The 23,030-nt window shown below is 36.3% G+C and overlaps 1 protein-coding gene across 4 annotated transcripts in view; it reads right to left on the reverse strand.

Moving 5' to 3' along the window:
- The window catches only part of LOC150100943 (enoyl-CoA delta isomerase 2-like), a 384,225-nt gene that overhangs the window by 40,392 nt on the left and 320,803 nt on the right, over positions 1-23,030 (reverse strand). For all 4 annotated transcript variants that reach the window (XM_090401230.1, XM_090401231.1, XM_090401228.1 and 1 more), the window contains one exon: positions 14,179-14,268. In XM_090401230.1, coding sequence (XP_090257356.1) covers positions 14,179-14,268 — 90 coding nt within the window. The remainder of the gene's footprint in view (positions 1-14,178; positions 14,269-23,030) is intronic.

Below are 23,030 nucleotides of genomic sequence, written 5' to 3' on the forward strand. Positions count from 1 at the left end.
ACAATACAAGCATTATTCAGCCATTAGAGCAAAGCATAATTGCTTCTTTTCAAAAATATTATGTTAAGCACACTTCAATTTATATTGGATGAACTAGAAAATGAATCATTAACAGTAACTGACATTTGGAAAAAAATTTATATTTTTTAACTGTTTAAATCATGTTGCATCTGCTATCGCTGAAATAAGACCACAAACTTTAAATGCCTGCTGGAAAGCAGCTTGGCCTAGATGTGCTGAAATCATTACTTTGGCACATGAAATTGGTGGAGAACGTTTTGATACATTTAGCCAAAACAATGTAGATGAATTTCTTGTGGATAATGCCTTAAGTGACAATGATATTATTGGATATCAATTAACTTTAGATATCATCGAAGATCCACAAAACGATAGTGAAGTGGAAGAAAAACCTGTAACCCTCACTGCAATTATATTTGAGAAGGTCTTGAACTGTGCAATAAATTGGAAAATCATTTTCTTGCTAATGACAAATTCTGAACGAGCCTTCTTTAAATTCCAACGTGAGCCGAAGAACTATGTCTGGATATTGCGAGCTGTGTAAAAAATTAGCGAAATCATCATCCCAAAGTTTAATCACTGATTACATTGTCAGAAGAAAAAATCCACACAGAACAAGGGTAAAGCTAATTATGTTTGTGAAGAACCATTGGTTTTACCATACATATCTGATGCGCTGACTATCTCTTCTGGTGATGCGAGTGATTTTGCACCAGTTTGCAAACGTGGCCGAATATTTCTAATAGCGATGATAATTCTCTTGACAAAATGTAAAAAAAAATTGTTACTTTTCAATAAAATTAAATGAATAAAGCTTTAAAACAAACTTAGGCATTTTTATATTCCTGAATTTGCATAAACTTTTTTATGCAATTTTAGGTTTATTTTAATTCATTGCTTCGGTTTTATGCGGTTTTAGAAAATTATGGAACATATCCCTAATTTTTCAACGTAAGTTAGGCCTTTTTTGTGCGATTTTCTGTGGAACGTATCTACCGCATAAAAAGAGACCCGACTCTTTATGAGAAGGAGAGAAAGAAGTAAATGAAACAAATCAAGAGGGTTTTTGAAGAAAATTTTCAATCAGAGATAGCAAGGAAGCTATCTCTTATCCTAACAATATAGCAGTGTGGCCAATTAGTATTAATGAACAATTTATCAAGCATATTTTAATAAGTATGCCTCAGGATGTTGGTAAAATTGAAAATTTTTAAAAAAAAGAATACACAGAATGCAATAGAATATATGTCAGAAATGTAAATGAATGACATTTTTACTGTAAAAAGACGAATGGAACAAAGGAGAAACGAGAGTGGCTAATTTTTTTCAGAAACTAGCAAAGCAATTTACTGTTTTGTTTGTAAATTGTTTTCTAAGTCAAATAATAACTTAATGAAGGGTTTTAATGACTGGAGAAATATAACACATTATGTGATCATGAACATTCTACTGAGTAAATACGAGTGATGTGCACATATTGCAAAAGAAAATCAAGTTCTGTAAATAGTCGAATTGATTCTGAATTGATGAAACAAATACAATTTGAAGAAAATTATTGGAGAGAGGTTTTAAAAATAATAGCTACCATTAAGTTATTGAGTAAACTAGGGCTAGCATTTAGAGGCAATACAAATGATATTTTTTCTGATTCGTGTGGAAATTATCATGAAACATCACATGAAAATGTATGCCAACTGTGGTTCTGGCAGATCAAATTATCTTTCTTACCACACTTGTGATGAATTCATAGTGTTAATAGCTAATAAAACAAGAGAAATATTAATATCAGAAATTAAGCTGCTTATTTTGCAATAATACTCCATTCAACGCCAGATGTTGCCCATAATGACCAGCTAGCTATTATATTTAAGTACATTACCACAAATTCTGACATTAGAGAAACATTTACCTGGTTTATCAGTATTACAGAACATAATTTCTTATGTTTAGAACAGGTAGTATTAAAAAAATTAGAAGAATTACCCTTGGAGATAAAAATGTGCAGAGGGCAAAGCTATGATAGCACTGCCAATATGAAAGGTATATATACAGGTTTACAAGCAGGGATGAAAAAACATAGTCTCTCTGCACATTATATACCATGCTCTAGTTATTCCTTAAATTTAATTGGCAACTATGCTGCGGAATCTTGTCCGGAAGCAGTGCAATATTTTTGTTTTATTCAAAATGTATATAATTACTTTTCATCATAAATAAGAAGATGGGGTATACTCCTTAAACATTTTGAAAAAAAATCTTTAACAGTTAAAAGACTAAGTGAAACAAGGTGGTTGCAAGAGTCGACATTATATTGCTTTGAAACATCGATATAAACAAATTAAAGCAGCATTACTTGAATTATCCATTTCTCCTCATGAAAAACCTATTTCTAAATTAGACAGCTCATCATTGGCTGAACATTTTGAGAATTCAGAAAGAGCAATTTTAACAGTTGTGTGTGACAAAATATTACAATGAATAAATGCTACTAGCAAATCTCTACAAGATCCCAAAATGGATTTGTTGTTAGCTTCTAATAATTTGTGATGATATTATATTACATGGGGAAAGAAAATTAAATTTTTAATACTTTTAATGTCATTTGCAATAAGCTAATTTTGGAAATTAATGAAAGAGCAAAAAGCTATTTAGACATATTAGACATGTTTGACATTTTTTTCAAGAAAGATATAGATCAAGACAAGTACAAGACTAGTATTAACACAATTTTACAAACTTATGAGACTGATATTGACTCAGAAAAATTTATTGATGAAGTTAAGCAATTTTTAATAATGAAAAAGGAAGAAAATTCTTCAATTAAAAAAATGTACAAATTTATAAACGATGTTTATAAATTTGTACATCCAAACATAAAAACAATTTAAAAAATATTTTTGATGATGCTTATTTCAAATACAACTGCTGAATGCTCATTTTCAGTGTTGAAACAAATAAAAAAATATTTAAGAAGCAACTTGCAACAAAATTAAACAAGTGACCTGTCATTATTATGCATTGAATCAGATATAATGGATTTGATTAATTATGATGACATTGAAAACATATTTGCTAAAACCAAAGCCAGAAAAAACTTTTAGTTATTAATTTTTTTAAAATGTAAACTGATTTATTTTTATTCCTTTTTTGAATGCAAATATATGTATAAAATGTTGTGTTATTTTTATTTTATTAAAATGAATTACTATTGAAATATTGACTTTTATTTTCAATAAACTAAAAAAAAATGTGTATGAATTTGATTAACTAAAATAGACTTGTTCTTTTGAGGCCTCATAATGATGATGTTGCACCTAAGGTCTCCAAAAGTATAAATGTGCCCCTGGGTATAAGTTTCTATAGTACTGCAAGGCATATAAGAAAATTTTATCATGATCTTCTATAATCCACTATCTGTTGCTATAGAGAAATGTTGGTGCACTCTTTTGGGGGGGGCTTTCCAGTGAAAAGAAATAATTTGTGGGTGCATTTATGAATTTATGCATTTATTGTCTATGCCTGGTGCTTTATCATTTTTCAATTGTTGGATTGCTCTATGTATTTTCATTTAGAATGTCTTTTGTGTCAGAAGTTTCTTCTGGGTTGAAAGCATCTCGATCTATATTTTATTCAGCTACGAATATTTCTTTAAAATGATTAGTCCATATTTCTTTTATTGTTTTGCTGCTACCTGTTCTAGTTCCATCTGTTTGCAATATTGTAAATGGGTTGGTGAGTATGTTCTTGGAGTCATGTTTTTTTGTATGCTTTCTCACACATTTCTGCTTGTACTTTAATAATAAATTTAGTTTAATCCTTTATCCCAGTGTAAGCAAACAAAGTTTGCATCTGACATATCTTCATGACTGAGGCAACTCATGGTAAAGGTGGACTAAGCTCTCATCACTTGTCTTAGTATCTCCCATAATGCAAACCACATCTCCTTGCAGACATGTATAATGCTATTCCCTTAATGCATAGCATTAAGGGAAGGGCCACTACCCAGATAGTTTCGACCTTTATTGAGGTCTTGTCAGTGGGAGCCAGACCCAGAGGTGGTGATACTAAGATGGAAGTAATGGAGAAGTCATATTTATCTATACGAGTTGCCAAAAGGTGTCTCACCTTATATTAAATTACTCTGCTTTAGAGAAAAATGTTGGAATTTTTTTTTCTTTTTTCCACTTGGTTAGACTATAACAAACTTGTGGTAAAGGTGGACTAAGCTCTCATCTGCAAGGAGATGTGCTTTGCATTATGGGAGATACTGAGACAAGTGATGAGAGCTTAGTCCATCTTTACACGAGTTGCCTCAGTCCTGAAGATAGTTCAGGTGCAAACTTTGTTTGCTTACACTTGGATAAAGGATTAAACTGCTTGTACTTCTAAATATGTGATTTTTGCTAGTCTGCATTTTTTGTCTATTTATTTTTTCAAATTTTTGTATAATATTCTATTTTCTTCATTATCATCTTTTGAAAGGTTAGTTTTGGATATCCTTTTTCTCTCCCATAGGCCCAAAATCTCTGGTGTAAGCCAATCTTAATTTGCTCTTGTCTGATAGCCCAGGTGTTTTGTTGTTGTTTCTTTAATAATTTTTTTACCTTTTTTCCAAGACTCCGAAACTATATCTAAAGCAAGATTATTTAATTTTTCTTTTGATGTCCTCTGATAGTTAGAACTGGTCAAGCTATTTTTGAGATATCTATCTTCTTTTATTTTTGGTGATTTATTCTCTTTCTTTTGAAACTGATTTTTAGTTTGGCTGATAGTAGTTCATGGTGTTAAATCTTGAATGAAAGGTTTAAATTGTCATAAAACATTTCATTTGGGATTTAACTAGGATACAAATAAATTTTCCTAAAGAAGTACTTGTATATAGGCATAAATGAACTTGTATATAACGTATTAGTCCTTTGTTTTGTGAATTCCTCTGCTATATTGTTAACTGTCCTATGTATAACCGAAAGGAATTGGATTTTTTTGTGAGAATTATATTAGAACAGGAAAGGTTAGATCAAAGTTCACATTGAAGTAATCGGCTTAAGACTTGGTATGCGGAGACTGGAAAAAGTGTTGCTGAATGAAGTGAAAATGGATGTGCAGAACCAGGGAAACTAGAACTACCAAGGGGGGGGGCAGAGAGTGGATATGCGGACATCAGTGAGACAGTTGAGTGTAAGAATGTATATAATGTACCCGAGCCAGCACTAAGGACAAAAAATGGGAATGGGACATTTAGAATAATGCATCAAGATAGGGGTGGGACAAAGGGATAACTGCATTTCATGTATACTAATGCCAGGAGTATTAGGAACAAGAAGGAAGAATTTTTGGCCTTGATTGGCTCTTCCTGGCCACAGGTTATTGGCATTAGTGAAACATGGCTGACAGAAGATGATATAGTTAGTGGAATAGAATGGGTAGGTTATAGTGAGTTTAGGAGGGACAGAGAGAATAAAATGGGAGAGGGGGTGTTATTGATGATAGCTGATGAACTGCAGCCAAGGAGAATTGAAGTTGTATCGCAGGATAGTGAAAGGAGCTCATTTGAGGCTATTTGGTGTGAGATTGAGACTGGCAGAATAAAATATACAGTTGGGTGCTGCTATAGACCAGGTGATGGAATAGATGGTGGAGATAGTATGCATAAACAAATTGATGAAATGAGTGGAAGGAGGGTAATCATTATGGGGGATTTCAAATATGGTAACATTGATTGGAAGGTGGAGAGGACACATGTGAGGAAGGAAATGGATTTATTCAATTATTAAGGGATTACTATCTGAGACAGCATGTACCTGAAAATACTATGGGTGTGAGAGTGCTTGACCTGGTAATAGCATCTCAGAATTTGATAATGAATATGACCATGTTGCCACCTATTGGTGAGAGTGATCATAACGTCTTGACCTGGGAGGTGGCTAAAGGTGTGGAATTTTCGATTAAGACAGGGTATATGTGGAATTACCGTGCTGGCAAGTATGACAAGCTTAGGAGATTGCTTGGATCAGTGCCATGGCATGTACGACTGCAAGGGCTGGACGTCGATAGAGCATGGGAAGTGGTCAAGGAGCATTTACAGGAGGTTATGGATGATTGTATACCTAGGTCTGAATAGTAAAACAAGTAGGGGTTAAATGGATGAATAACACCATTAAGCTTGAGCTGCAAAAATAGAAACAACTGTGGAGGGAATTTAAAGTGGCACACGAACGGTATAAAGCAGGCACACGAACGGTATAAAATGCAGGCCAGAAGGGTAACAAGTGTGGTAAAAGAAGCTAAAGTGGATTATGAAAGGAAACTAGCTATGCAAGCAAAAGAGAATCCCAAACAGTTCTTTCAATATGGTGCAAGCAAGAAAAAAACTGTACACGGCAAAATGATTTTAAGGAATGACGATGGTAAGGAGGTCACTGAATCAGTTGATATAGTAGAGTTACTGAGTGTGCACTTTGCAAAAGTATATCATCCAGGTGGTGACATTGAAGAAATGAAGGAACCATTAGTTTATATGGGACTTGTGATGAATGAAGTGGAGATGAATAGTCTATTACAGAACCTTAATGTGAATACATCTGTGGGATTGGATGGTATACCGGCACGGGTCGTGCGTGAAGCGGCTAAGGAATTATCAGTGCCCTTGACCATGTTGTTTAATCTGAGTCCCGGCTCTGGTTTAGTCCCAAAGGTGTGGAAAGAGGGGAAAACAGTTTCACTGCATAAAGGAGGATCCAAGACTATGGTTGCAAATTACCGACCAATCAGCATATCAGGAGTCGTTATCAAGGTCTTGGAGAAAGTAGTCAAGAGAAAAATACAGGAATGGATTGATGAAAATGAGATACTGTACAGGGGACAGCATGGCTTTGTGAAGGGTAGATCATGCCTCAGTAACTTGCTCAAGTTTTATAACAAGGTGACGGCTGAAATGGATAAGGGAAATGGGTTTACAGTGATACTGCTGGACCTGGCAAAGGCGTTTGACAGGATACCACATGGAATTCTGATCTGTAAACTACAACATATGGGAATGGATATAGGGTTGTGAGATGGATAGGTGGGTGGTTGATGGAGAGATATCAAAGAGTAGTTTATTCAGGAGTAGAGTCCAAAAGACGGCCTGTGACTAGTAGTGTGCTGCAGGGTTCTGTTCTTGGACCACTGCTGTTTAATCTGTTCATTAACAATATAGGGAAGGATCTAAGTGGAACAGTTCATTTGTTCACTGATGATGCAAAGTTGGGTAGGGTGATAGTGAATGCAGAAGATGTCAAAATCTTGTAGGATGACTTGGATAGATTGGAGTTCTGGGCTAAGGAGAATGGATGTCAATTTAATGTGACAAAATGTAAGGTTATGCATTTTGGGGTGAAAAGATTAGCTGCAGTATACCACACTGGTGGAACTGTACTCCAGGTGATTGATGAGGCCAGGGACTTGGGAGTGTTGGTGGATAGGAGATGAAGTTTAGGGGGAACATTGCAAAAGTAGCTAAATCAGCTCATCAACTCACTTGGTTGTTGAAAAATACCTTCACGAGCAGAGACAAGCAAGTTATTGTGCCTCTGTACTGAGCCTTGATAAGATCTCAACTCGACTACTGTGCCCAGATTTGGTCACCTTGGTTCCTTCTTGATGGGGAGGAGGTGGAGAGGATCCAGAGGCATATGACTAAAATGATAGCAGGTCTATGGAATGAACCATATGAGAACAGGTTGAATATTTGTGGGTTGCAGAAACTAGTTGATAGGCAGAAAAGGGGAGATATGATTGAGACATTCAAATTGCTAAAGGGATTCTATAGGATTAATTCAGAGAATATTTTTGAGATCAGGACTGGTGGTGGGAGAACTAGGGGACACCTATGGAAGCTGGCCAAGAGTGTGGTTAGCAGGGGTGTTAGAGCTGGGTTCTTTACTTTTAGAGTGGTGACTGAGTGGAATAAGCTGCCAGAGTCTGTTGTGAGTGCTATGACGGTGAGCGAGTTCAAGGCAAGGTATGATAGATACTGTGAGAATGTCGTATAGTTGTGTGGACATGATGTTTAGGGCCTCCCTCGATGAGTCTAAGGACTCCCTGGAGTCGCCTGAAATAATAATAATAATAACCTGAGGCAGTTATGAGGTCAGAGGTGCATGCGAGACATCCACGTGGAGAAGATAGTACCAAGTGCAAGGGGCTTAGTTGCCGAGCGGAATCAGTGATGTAGGGAGAGAGCAGAAACGTGGGGGTATAAGAAGCTTAGTGGTGCGGGCTCGAGGCTCTTTTTTCTCTTCATCTCCCTTTGCCTTTTGGGTACCGGTAGAAGTGGCACGAGCAGTTGGGAAGGACGATGGTCAGCGGCAGCTAAGCGACCAGGCGGCGGTCCAGTCCAGTCATATCTACGTTACAGCTAGACAGTCAGTGGATACCGAAGCTTCATGCCCAAGCTGGAGCGAGAGTCTCGCCCACATCGGCAAGAGGATGATTCATGAACATAGTCATTAGAGGGTCATATCCGAAGACAATATGCTGTAGAATGAGGTAACAAGCCACGTGCTCACAAAGGACTGATCGGGAGAAGATACCAGCACGAACCAGATGGTTGGTAAGGTAAAATCTTTCTAGTTCCATTGTATTCTGAACTAAGCTGAAATGCAGAAAGGTGCTGATATATTATGTGATAGGACTTGATAATTAGTAACAGGACTCTAGTACCTATCCTATCGATAAATTACTGCAACTGTAAAAGTGCATAGTAGTAGAGTTTGACATTGAATTGTTTAGGTATGTCTGTCAGCCTTAGATGAATGAGATAATTGCTAGCTTAATTGTGTTACATGAGTAGAAGCAGGACAACTTAAATTTGATATTTTCTCATAATGTGATGTACTGATTGTAGTTCTATTTTGTCTAGTTAATAATTGTTATGTGCAAGTGCAATTCAGTTTAGTTAAGTGTACTTTTGATAAATGTTCAACTAGCTAAAGAATGAATAAATATTCATGTTTTCTTTACCTTAGTAAGTTGCTTGATCAATAAAATCAATGCACCACTCACTAAAATCAGAACCTGTACGAATTCAAACGTGGGGGGGGGGGGGGTAATTGGCTACGACTGCATGTAGAATAAGTTTGTTAAGGATTTGTAATTGGGATTGCTGTTTGCTAGATTCTAGAATCATAAAATAGTCTGTGTTAACTCCATGACAAGGAGATTTCTCTTGTATAGGAAATAAGATGGCACAGCATTATCAAACAAATTTTTCTTAATTCTGAAAGGGGAGTTAATTCTGGATTTTGCATTCAAAGAAGCTTGACTCTAGCCTGAGACAGATTCTTTGTCTGCAGAGCTTTGCACTCATAACCAACCGAAGGGATAGGATTTAGCTAAGGCAGATTATAGTAGCAGAGAGGTCAAGGATAGATAAATGATTGAGTTTTTAGGTATTTTTAACTATTTTCGAACGAAGTTGAATAAAGATAAAGGGAAGGGATTCTAGCATACCCTGAAACACTTAAACATAAGAAAACAAACAATAATAGCTAAAACTAACAATGGTCTGTATCCATGTCCATCTTTTTTAATGTTTAGAATGAATGTTTCCATTTCTCATTAATGATTATATGTAGTCTATACAGTTTTTGATTTCATTGTTTGGTTATGTCCAGGTGTATTTGTGCTGTGGCCTGTGTTAGAATTGATAGAATAAGTTATTTGTGATTAGCAATTGATTTATTTTACAAAAATTAATCAAGTCCTGTCATTTCTCATTCATCTCGCCAAATTTTCCCATTACTTCTGCTTTATCTTCAAAGTACTGACCAACCTTTGCATTAAAATCTTTCATAATAATCAGGATATCTCTTGTACTTTTTTATTATTACGGTTCTCTCCATGGAGTCAGTAGACTCATCGCGGGAGACCCAAACTAGCAAAACAATATCTGTCATATCTCTTCTTGAATTCATTTACAGACGAAGAGCTCACAACTAAGTCAGGCAATGAATTCCACTCATTCACTTCTCTCCAGGCAAAAGACCTTGTTCTCATCCCCTTGTTAACCACACTCTTCTTTAATTTCCAGGGATGACCTCTTGCTCTTCCATCACTATCACACAGCTGAAACATTTCCCCTGCATCAATCCTATTAAAACCTTTCAGTAATTTAAATGTCTATCATATCCCCTCTTCTCCACCTATCAACCAACCTCTGCAATCCACAAGCTCTCAATCTATCAATGTAGGGAGCATTTTTTACATCACTCACCAACTTAGTCACTCTTCTCTGAACCCTCTCCACAGCCTCCTCATCTCCAAGGAATCCAGGTGACCAGACCTTAGCACAGTAATCGAAATGTGAAAGTATCAACGCTTTATAAAGGAGAATAATAATCTCTTTATCTCTGGATGTCAGTGTGTTCCTCAATCTCTTGGAGTACTGTTATCCCTAGCCTCATCAATCTCTTGGAGTACTGTTCCATCAATGTAGTACACAGCTGGTAATCTTTTAATCCCAAAATGCATGACTTTACACTTTTCCACATTGAACTGACATCCATTACCTTTTGCCCATTCTACCAGCTTATTTAAATCATCCTGCAAACTTTCAACATCAGCTTGATTTTTTATTGTGCTACCCAACTTTGCATCATCAGCAAACAACTGAATATCTCCCTTTAAGCCATTTCCTATATCATTTATATAAAAATTAAACAACAATGGCCCAAGCACAGAGCCCTGAGGCACACCACTGGTCACCTGCATCATCCTGGACTCGGCTTCTCCATACACCACCTTCTGGTATCTCTCCCTGAGCCATTCTCCTATCCATATTACCAATTTACTATCCATTCCCATCTGCTCCAATTTGCGTAACAGTATTCCATGGGGTATCCTGTCAAAAGTCGTTGCAAAATCCAGAAGTACCACTGTGTAGCCAGTTCCTTTGTCCAACTCAGATGTCATTCTATTATGAAAAGTTAATAGATTGCTAAGGTAGGATCTACCTTTGACAAAACTATGTTGGCCTCTATAGTGTATCATATCCTGATCCACCCATTCTTGAATTTTGTCTTTAACCAACTTTTCCAATGTTTTACCACTACTCCTGAGATGGTGATCGGTCTGTAATTAACTACTGCAGTTTTAGAGCCACCCTTATGCAAAGGAACCACTTTGCCTAACTTCCACTCCCTAGGGACCATATTTAACTTCAAACTTAAGTTAAATATCCAAGTAAGAGGGGTTTGACAATTCCTTTGCACATTCACACAACACCCGAGCTGATATTCCATCTAAACCTACAACAGTGTTTGCATTTAAATTTTGCAATATATTAAATACCTCTGATTTCTTAGCTTCAATTCTCACATTAGTTATTGCTACAGGTACAGAGATATCCTCACTTGGGTGATACACTTTTAAAAAGTGATCACTCAGTAACTCAACAATAATAATAATAGTTTAGCTATTGTTTAGCTGATTTCTTCTTGCAACTGTTCAAGAAATTGACTATATTCCTTCTCTTCATGTGATTGGTTTGGGGCATAAACTTCTCTTATTTTTATATGTATTCCTTTTTCTTTTGCTTTGAATTTTACTGAGATAATTCTAGAGGAAATTGGTCTTACATCAACTATTGAGTTTAGGAGCCATTTTTTAATGATTAGTGCTACAGCTTCTCTGTGATGGGTATCTTTCCTTCCTGAGTAAGATATGCTTGCATTTTTTACGTTGATTTTTCCATCGCCTGTCCAGTGAGTCTCTGCAACTCCCACAATTTCCTTACTATTGTATGTAGTTTGCCCTGCTCAGTTTATGCTACTATAGGTAAAATATTCCATAATGATCACTCACCTTGTGCTTGCCAAACTAATCTCCCTATAGGTGACCAGTGGTGTGCCTCAGGGCTCTGTGCTCGGGCCATTGTTGTTTAAGTTTTATATAAATGATATAGGAAATGGCTTAAAGGGAGATATTCAGTTGTTTGCTGATGATGCAAAGTTAGGTAGCGCAATAAAAAATCAAGCTGATGTTGAAAGTTTGCAGGATAATTTAAATAAGCTGGTAGAATGGGCAAAAGGTAATGAATGTCAGTTCAATGTGGAAAAGTGTAAAGTTATGCATTTTGGGATTAAAAGATTACCAGCTATGTACTACATTAATGGAGTACATAGCTGGTAATCAAAATCCCAAGAAATTGATGAGGCTAGGGACTTAGGGGTGTTGGTAGATAGGGGGATGAAGTTCAGGGGACACATTGCTAAGGTGTCCAAGATTGCACACAGGATTACTTGGTTGTTGAGGAACACACTGACATCCAGAGATAAAGAGGTTATTATTCTCCTTTAAAAAGCGTTGATACTTCCATATTTCGATTACTGTGCTAAGGTCTGGTCACCTGGATTCCTTAGAGATGAGAAGGCTGTGGAGAGCTAAGTTGGTGAGTGATGTAAAAAATGCTCCCTACATTGATAGATTGAGAGTTTGTGGATTGCAGCGGTTGGTTGATAGGCAGAGAAGAGGGATAGGATTGAAACATTTAAATTACTGAAAGGTTTTTATAGGATTGATGCAGGGGAAATGTTTCAGCTGTGTGATAGTGATGGAAGAACAAGAGGTCATCCCTGAAAATTAAAGAAGAGTGTGGTTAACAAGGGTGTGAGAACAAGGTTTTTTTGCCTGGAGGGTGGTGAATGAGTGGAATTCATTGCCTGACTTAGTTGTGAGCTCTTCGTCTGTAAATGAATTCAAGAAGAGATATGACAGATATTGTTTTGCTAGTTTGGGTCTCCCGCGATGAGTCTACTGACTCCATGGAGATACTCATAATAATAATAATAATAATAATAATAATAATAATAATATATTTCCTGCTCATCACTCCTGAAAACAAGGGATCTTGGGGTGATGGTTGATGTTAGAAATTTGAAGTTTAGGAGACATTGCAAAGCTAATGAAAGCAGTACAGAGGACTGACACAATACTGACAGGATGCTAACTAGCAGAAATAAAGTGGTGGTGGTGGTTCCATTGTATAAAGCCCCAATCAGACTATATATGGATTGTGTTCAGATCTGATCACTGGAATTTGAAGAGAATAAAGTAACCTTGAAGAGGGACAAAGGCAGATAACAAAAATGATATCAACACTGCACAATGTTGGTTATGAGGACAGATGGAGAGCATGCATACAAAATGAAGCATTTGGTGGATAGGAGATGAAAGATTGATTGATATTATTGAGACATTTAAGCTGTTGACCATTACTGGATTGACACTGGAAAGAATTTTGCTATGCTAGAAAAAGGAGACATCTCTGGAATTGAGAATGGCTTTTTGCATGGAGGGTGGTTGAACCAAGGAATGCATTACCTGAGAAGGTAGTGAAAGTACAGACATTAAATGAGTTTAAGATGCAGTATGATAAAATTTGTGTTGTCTAAAATGAGCTTTCCATGATGAATCATGATTCCATGGAGGTTCTGAATAATAATTATGATAATATTTGACATGGCTTGAAAGAATTTCATATTTAATCTTCGTAGCAGGATTTCTAGATTAAATAACCCCTTAGCCCATTAACATTTCCATATCCTACAGGTTTACTACCCAACATGGGCGAAAATGTCTTAAAAAATTCTTCCTTTAATATAACAGAAGTCTTTTTTTAAAGACTTCCTTTAACATAAAGAATTTTTTTTAAGATATTACTCTCATAAAGTATTAATAAGCATTTTTAAGTTTATTAAGTACTTTTAGCCAGCCTGGTTGGCTGAGGGTTAACATGTTCTTCAACCAAAATGTTGCAAGTGCAAATCCACGTGGGCATGGATGCTTGTCTTTAGGTAGGAATGAATTTCATCAGCCAGTGCAAGACCACTTCCCCATTTACTGGTGACATGAAGTGACTGAAAATGCTCCATGTTTGGTCTCTAGAGTGGGATTTCTGGGCTATGTAAAAAAATAAAATATTTAAAAAAATAAATTAAAAAATAAGAAAAAATCCTTAGCCTAGGCCATGGTACTAATGTGAGAATTACATAAAAAATAAAATTAAAAAAACAAAGATTAAAATCTTTTAAGTATTAAACAGAAATACTTAATTTTTTTAAAAAAAATGGCAGACTTCATTCAAAGTTATTATAAATGTTAATTAATAATACTCACATGAGCATAACCCATAATTTTTGGAAAAGTGTAAGTGGAACATCCTTCAGGCGACAGACCCAAAGTAGTGAATGGTGTGTGAAAAGTAGCCTAAATAAAATACATATGTATATGCTTTATAAGAAAGAGAATTTTTAAAATAAATCAGTAGCATATTTTCTGAAAAAAAAATAATAAAAATAAACTGGCAATAATGAAAAATAAAATATGTACATTTCCTTTTCCCATGTACTTATGAATTAAGACTTGTATATACGACTTTTCAATTATACAAATCATAGAATACTATCTATATTGATAGTTCCTTACTTTTAATTAATTATACTACTTGAGGTATCTGTATACTACATTTTTCATAGTATAAAAGTAAAAGCCTCCATAGCTCAGTTGATATTGACAAAGCCTTTTGGTGGGAAAGACCTGGAATCCTATCTAGGAAAGAGCTTTTATCAGGGCTTTTCAAATTGAAAGTGAGTTAGCTAGTCTAGTATGGAGGCATCAGGATTTTTCCTCTCAGAAACTCAGAATTTTTCCTTCCCAAAATGTGGGTGTTTTTGTCCCCCCAGTCAGACAAACCCAGCCAGGAGAATATACATAATTTATAGACAAAAATACATTACAACCAGTAGCAATATGCTGGTTTCACAAGGTTGTACTGAATGCCTGTGTAGGCATCCTAATCATCATCATCATACACTAATCATAATGGTCTCTATCTCCCACCACATAGCCTTAAATGTACCCCCATCGGCATCTCTGCTTTCCTGCTAAACTCTAACAAGTAGGAGTTTAGTAGGAAAACATCATCCTCCATTAACCAAGTCAACTAATGCCTATAACTTGTAGCCAATATTGAAACTGATTTATGAGCTAACCAGTATCAAAAACTCCTCCCCTCTTATTATCAATGCTTCTGGCACTAGTATACATAAAATGGAGTACCCTTGGCTCCACAGCTACCTTTGCATCTTTGTACTGACTATTCCATTCCAATGTGAGACCTATAAACAAAATTTAGCATATTTTGATTATTCTTTCTCTCATGCTCACCAGAAGTGTGCTTGATTTGCTTCCTTCAATATCTGTGGCATCTGACCTTGTACTTCAAAATTCTCATCGAGCATCACTTTTTCCAGACACTTACGTCTAAACACATTTGAGTGCAGTCCATCAGCCATACATAAGTTTTCTTCTGTCCATCAAATTCACTTCATAAGTTTACAATAAGCACACAATCCTACTACATAAACTTATGCATTGGCTCATTTGCACTTATGACTCTTCTTGATGCTTTCTTATTATATTGTGGCTACAGACTTCAAAAGACTTATTCATGATCTAGAAAACATATCTCTGCAATATCTACTAAACCACAGAGACCTTAAGTAAGTAATCAACACACATGGGATTAGTGATCATATGTGTGTGTGTGTGCGCACGCGCGCATGCACACACTATCAAACCATAAAAATAAGTCATGAAAAAAGGGATTCTAGCCATTATCATCAATTTCCTGACATGTAACCTCTGGTGGGTGTATAGAATATTATGAAAGTACTACATGAAAAACTTACATAATTACTAACTTCCTGTCAACAATTTTCCTCCAAATTAATGTTACCTGTTAAGACTCCAATATTATCAGATCTTATATTTTTGACTTCTAAGGCACTTTTTTACTGTATCAATCCACCTAGATCTTGGTTTTCCTCTGGGTCTTTTTCCTGCCATCCTGCCAAAGAACACTTGTTTTGCTAACCTTTCTCATTCTGTTCAAGTGAACCATATCACCTGAGATTAGCTCTGTTAACACATTACTGAATACTTACAACATCAAGTTCTTTCCTAATATCTTCATTTATAATATGATATTCCCATTAATGCCATCTGTCCACTCCTCTAATCTTTCTCCTCTAATATCTTTGGTCTCCAATCTTTGATCAACTGTTTTACTTCTAACCCAAGTCTTGGATCCATAAGTTAAAATTGGTTTGAACACTGTCTTGTATACAGCTAGTTTAGTGATTTGACTGCACTCTTATTCCATATAAATTTATTCACAGCTGTCTTTCTAACATACCAGCTTTGTTAATTCTGTTGTCTATTTCCATATTTAATTTGCCATCTTCACTAAAGATTGTGCTTAAATAGTTGGAATGTTTTACTTGTTCTATAGGTTCTCCATTCGGGCTGCAGTTGATGTTTTTGCCCATTTTCATTGTCTCTGTTTTTTATTGCTGATTTTCATACCAAATTTATTAATATTAATTCAGTTTAGTCAAAGAATCATACAGAACAGTACTGAATTTATTTAAAGGTATAACATCATCAGCATATCACAAGCTGAGATTAACATCTCTAATTTTGATCAGGGTTAATGCCACTGTCCTTCATAATGTGCACACTTGTCTCATAATTGATTTAACATCAGACCATCTTCCTGTACCTGCTTCCATTCTAACTGCTGACGAGCTCAAATCTAGGTATTGCTTGATAGAATGTCCCATTTACAATATATAACTGAAGAGTTTTGAATAGTTTTTTTCTTGGTATCTTGTCAAATGCATTTCCCAGATCTACAGAACTTAAATACAGATCCTTGCTATATATATATTCATTGTCAGTCTCAGCAAAAAGAACTGCAGGCCATTTCTTAACAAATTACCTCAAAAAAAAAAAAGAAAAAAAATTCTTCTTAAGTAGCTTCTCCAATTTGAATTATGGTACACCAGAGTGTTCGTTCCTCTGCCTTTCTCTACCAAAATAGGATTATTATATACAAAAATCTCAAACCTCAGTGTAAGCACTCAGGTCATTACACAATACTAACAATATGCTGTTGACTTTAAACTGCTTGGATTACTGATAATCAGTATATATTTATTGATAACAAAAACATCAAATATTTTGGAAAGAATATCTTAATCCATTTTGGGTGACTTAAAAACAATGAATAGACTCCCAAGTAGACTCAACTCAGCTACTTCTTACATCCCATCCCATTCCTGCAATGACTTCCCACATGCACAATCACTACTGCTTCCCACATCCACTCTCCTTATGCCATATTTTCCTGTCCACCTCAGCTTTCCTTATTTCCCTGATGTTTCCCTATTTCCCAACCATGTTACACTTATTCCAAAAATTATTGTAATAACTTTTGCATTACAATACAAAATTAATAACAGCATAGTAGTTCTGTTTGCACAAGATGGAGATACAAGAGAGAACTAGTAACAGTAGTTTTGAGACAGCATAGGAAGAAATGAGGCAGTAATGGGAAGAGATATTGAGCAGCTGGATGCTTCTATAGGCCAGGGAATAAGAAAGTAGTGACAATGATATATGTATGGACAAATTGGCTTAGGCAACATGCAAAGGGTGATCATTATGGATGATTTTAACACAGATCAGAACAGAATGAAGCATTTGGGAATAAGGAAAATTAATTTCTTGAGGGACCATTAACTAAGACAGTATGTATGGATACATGAGAATTGAAAATAATAGATCTGATCATATCATATCATCAGAGGATGAGACTGATGGGATGTTGAATTTCCCTCAGGTTAGTGAGAGGGAACATGCAAAGGGTGATCATTGTGGGTGATTTTAATACAGATCAGAACAGAATGAAACATTTAGGAATAAGGAAAATTAATTTCTTGAGTTCTTGAGGGACCGTTAACTAAGGCAGTATGTATGGATACATGAGAATTGAAAATCATAGATCTGATGCTTAAGGGTCAAAGCTATAAAACTGAGAGAAGACCTCCACATAGCCTTTAAAGGAATGCGGAGAACCAACCAGGGCTTCTGACCTAACGTCCAATCCTCACCTTCTCGTGGTGCACCCTGTTGGATATCTACCTGGATACTGAATGAACGAGAATGGGCTGGCAATTTGGGATTTAGCCGACCACATTGTATTCTTATTGGTTTAACCAAAATAAAAAATGATGGTACAACATGACAAAATTTCATGCTGGCTGGGGCGTCGCCTGGTTAAACAAGGCCCCTGTTGTTTTCGCCAGGGAACCAGGGCGAACAGCAAAAAGTCAGCTACTGGAACAAATCTGAAAACACACCCCAACTCAACATCACCAGAGTTAAAGATCGGTACTATCAACATAACAAGCCTGAATGGCAAAGAAATGGAGCCAGCTGAGGAATTAGATAAGTACCAGATCAACATAATGGGGGTGACTAAAACAAAAAAGACAAAAACTGGTGAGATCTTTCTGAGCAATAAATACAAAATGTTATATTCAGGCAATAACAATCAAGGAAAAGGAGTAGCCATAACATTCAACACAAAATACAAGGCTCATCTTCTTGAATGGCAGGCAGTGTCAAATAGAGTGATTTGGGCAAATATCAGAATGGAGACTGGACAATGAGACTTATTTGTGCCTATGGTCCCACAGAAGGTTCTACTAAGGTAGAAGTGGAGGAATTTTTTGAGGCTCTAGAGAAAGCTACTGACACAATGAAAAAGGAAAGGTTGGTCCTTGTTGGGGATCTAAATAGCAGAGTAGGAAGTGATTGTCAGACATACAAAAATGTTTGGGGAAAATTTGGAGAAAAGAGAAAAGCTAATAATAATATTAGGCAAATACCTGTTGGATTTCTGCTCAGGACATGGACTTGTTATTACTAACACCATGTTCCAACATAAAAATGTCCACAAATTCATGGAGAGAAGAGGCAGGGAATAAGAAAAGTCACATTGACTATGTTATTGTTGATAGTGATGTTTTCTCCCTGTTGCAGGACACCAGAGTGTACAGAGGATTTGAAATTGGAAGTGATCACTATTTAGTCTTCAGTAGGATAAAATTGAATTTCATATTGAAAAGAATAACATATTATTATTATTATTATTATTAAACAAGACCTCATGGAGTCAAAGACTCATCTAGGAGGTCCTTTTATCTCACACACATCTCATCATACCGGGTCTTAAACACATTCAAACTCCTTGCAGACACCACACTCTCAGGCAAGGCATTCCAATCATTCACAACTCTGCACGAAAAAAAACCTGCCTCTCACTCCCCTACTCACACCCTCTTTATACAGTTTCCAGGGATGACCTCTGGTTCTCCCCTGATCTCCCACTATTCGCTGTAGAACTTCTCCACCATTGATCCTATAGCAACCCCTTACCAACTTGTAGGTCTCTATCATATCTCCCCTCTTCCTTCTCTCCACTAGTCTCTGCAAATTACATCTTTTCAATCTTTCCTCATACTCGACATTCCAGAGGTCAGAAACTACCTTAGTCAGTCGCCTTTGGACCCTTTCCAACATCTCCTCATCCTTCTGAAAACCAGGTGACCAAATCTGGGCACAATAGTCCATGTGTGGCCTAATCAAAGCCTTATACAATGGAACAAGAATCTCCCTACTTCTACACGTCAGTGTCCTCCTCATCATTCCCAGAAGTCTTTGTGTTGTCTTCACAATTTTGGCGATGTGACCCCTAAATTTTAGATCCTTATCCACTATCACTCCCAGATCTCTTATTTCCTCTACTTCCAACAATATATTCTTACCAAGCATAAATTCTGCATCCCATCTTTGTTTTCCAAATTTTAAAACCTTACATTTTGCAACATTGAACTCACACCCCCATTTGCTTGCCCAATCACTCAATTTATTCAAGTCTTCTTGCAAGGCCACAACATCTTCACTACTCTTTATGGTTCTTCCCAACTTTGCATCATCTGCAAACAACTGAATATCTCCATCCAAATCTTCGCCAATATCATTAATATACAAGTTAAATAGTAATGGCCCTAAAACAGATCCCTGAGGCACTCCACTAGTGACTTTCCTTTTCCTGGATATTGCACCCCCATACACAACTTGTTGATACCTATCAGATAGCCAGTCTCCAATCCAATGCACTAATCTAATATCCAACCCCATCTGCTCTAGTTTGACTGTCAACTTATCATGAGGCACTCTATCAAAAGCTTTTGCGAAATCCAAGTATATTACTGTGTATCCTTCTCCTCTGTCCAAGGAAGCAGTCACTTTATTGTAATAAGTAAGTAGATTACTAAAACACGACCTCCCTTTAGCAAATCCATGCTGTCCATCAAAGATTATACCATTGTTGTCAACCCAACTCTGGATTCTAGCTCTCACAAGCTTCTCCAACAACTTAACCACAACACCCGACACACAGATAGGCCTATAGTTTGATGCTTGAGTTCGATCACCTCCTTTATGAAGTGGCACAATCTTGCCCTCCTTCCACTCTTTAGGGACTTGACCAAGTGCAAGACTCGTATTAAAAAAATATGTCAAGGCAGGTGTCAACTCTCTGGCACATTCCTTCAGAATACGCGGTGATATATTATCAAGTCCCACAGCCTTATTTACATCTAGTTTACTCAACTCCCCAAACACCTCTTGCTCACTTACAGTCAGTCTCTCCTCCCCATCATCAACTGCTCTTAATCTCTCCATGAAGTCACATTCACAAGATTGAAAGATCTTTATGAACTGCTCATTAAGTATCTCCACCACACATTCTGCAACAGCTGTCTTTATACCATTTCCTCCAATCAATGTCATCCTTCCATAATCATTCTTTCTTTTGCTGGCTACATATCGAAAGAACTCCCTAGGATTCTTTTTAGCTTCATTAGCTAACTGCTGTTCATACCTCTCTTTAGCTACTCTCACCAACCAAGTCACTCTCCTTGCCTGGTCTTTGTAGAACTCATGAAATTGGTTACTTCCACTTCTCTTATGCTGCCTCCACAATGCCCTTTTTCTCTGTATTGCATGCTTAATCTCTTTATTCATCCATCTCACACCTAACTTATTTAACCTTCTCACCCGTGGTATACATTTAGACATTGCATCCACTAAATATTTTTTGAAAATCCCCCAAGCTGCATTGATCTCTTTTCCAGCTAACTCCTCATTCCATGCTACATGGAATGAGGAGTTAGCTGGAAAAGAGGAAAAAAGACATGTAAGAAAGTTTTAAAGCGAATAAAAGTTGAGCAGCTCTCAGATGTGAACTGTAGACTGAAATACACAAATATTACTGAAGGAAAAATGAAAGAGTTTGAGAACAGAAACCAAACCTTGGAGATTCAGTGGCAAGCCTTGAAGAAAACCCTGATTGATTCAGCTAGAGAGGCATGTGGTGAAGTTGTCTGCAAGGATAGAAAAATTAGAACTCCACGGTGAACACAGGAAGTTAAAGAGTCAGTGAAGGAAAAGAAGAAAGCATATCAAAAGTTCCTGTCAAATAAGTCAGCTTGTGCTCTTAGAGAATACAGAGACAAATATAAGAAAGCTAAACAGTGTGTAAAACTAGCTAAACAAAAGTCATGGGAGGACTTTGGCAAGAATATAGAAAATAAATATCAAGAAGGTGGCAAAATATTCTGGAGGTTGTTGTAGAAGCTCAGGAATGGAGGAAAAAAGAGTGCTGTAAAAGGAGTTAGAGATGATAAAGGTGACATGAAAATGGGAGAAAAAGATATTCTTGAAGTATGGAGTAGTTACTTTAAAAATTTGCTAAATAAAACAAGCAGTGATGACAGCACAGTGATAAAAAACACTGACCAGGCATGCAGTCAAGAATACATATCCATACTTGAAGTAGAAAAAGGCATCAAAGGCTTGAAATGTGGAAAGGCAGCAGGAGTAGATGATATTCGACCAGAAATGCTGATGTATGGTGGTATAAAAGTCTTAGAGTGGCTGCACTGCATAGTTCAAATGCCTGGACAGAGGGACGAATTCCAGATGAATTTGTCTATGAGACAAATTCATCTCATAGACGAATAGAGCTCTCATAGTACCCATATATAAAAAGGGAAATAAAACTGAATGTGAGAATTACAGAGGTATATCTCTACTGAGTGTTCCTGGTAAGATATATGCAAGTATACTTGAGAAATGGTTGAGAAGAATTGTGGAAGAAAAGCTTGGTGAAGAAGAAGCTGGATTCAGGTCAAATAGAGGCTGTCAGGATCAGATCTTCACTTTACGACAAATAATCGAGAAAGCATGAGAATATAACAAAGATCTGTATTTAAGTTTTTTCGATTTGGAAAAGGCATATGACAAGATGCCAAGAGAGAAGCTATTCAAATACGCTGCAGTTATATGGTGTCAATGGGGAATTATATCAAGCAATACTTAGTCTTTATTTGAGTTGTAAGTCAGCAGTTAGAATTGAAGGAAGTACAGGAAGATGGTTTAATGTTAAATCTGGTGTGAGACAAGTTTGTACATTATCCCCTCTGTTATTCATTATCTATATGGATCACATTATGAAGGAAACTGGTATTAAACATGATATCAAAATTGGAGATGTTAATGTCAGCTCTTTGCTTTATGCGGATGATGTTATACTTCTAAATAAATCTGCTACAAGTCTGCAAGATTCTCTGACTAAATTGAATAGCTGTTGTAATAGATATGGTATGAAGGTCAGCAATAAAAAGACAAAGACAATGAAAATAGGCAGAATCATTGAAAATGTCAACTGTGTTGTGAATGGAGAACCTGTGGAACAAGTGAAACATTTCAGCTACTTAGGCATGATTTTTACTGAAGATGGTAAATGAAATATAGAAATAGACATCAGAATCAACAAAGCTGGTATATTAGGAAGTCAATTGAATAAATTCATATAGAATAAGAGAGAAATTAGTCAGAACACTAAATTAGCTGTATACAAGAAGTGTTCAAACCAGTATTAACTCATGGATCTGAGAGCTGGGTCAGAAGTAAAACACTTGACCAAAGACTAGAGACCGCAGATATGAGAGTCCTGAGAAAGATTATAGGCATGAACAGATGGCATCAATGGC

Source organism: Typopeltis vanoorti, chromosome 12 (genome assembly GCF_054136105.1).
Source record: "Typopeltis vanoorti isolate ZY-2024b chromosome 12, IOZ_Tvanoo_1.0, whole genome shotgun sequence".
Lineage (NCBI taxonomy): Eukaryota > Metazoa > Arthropoda > Arachnida > Uropygi > Thelyphonidae > Typopeltis > Typopeltis vanoorti.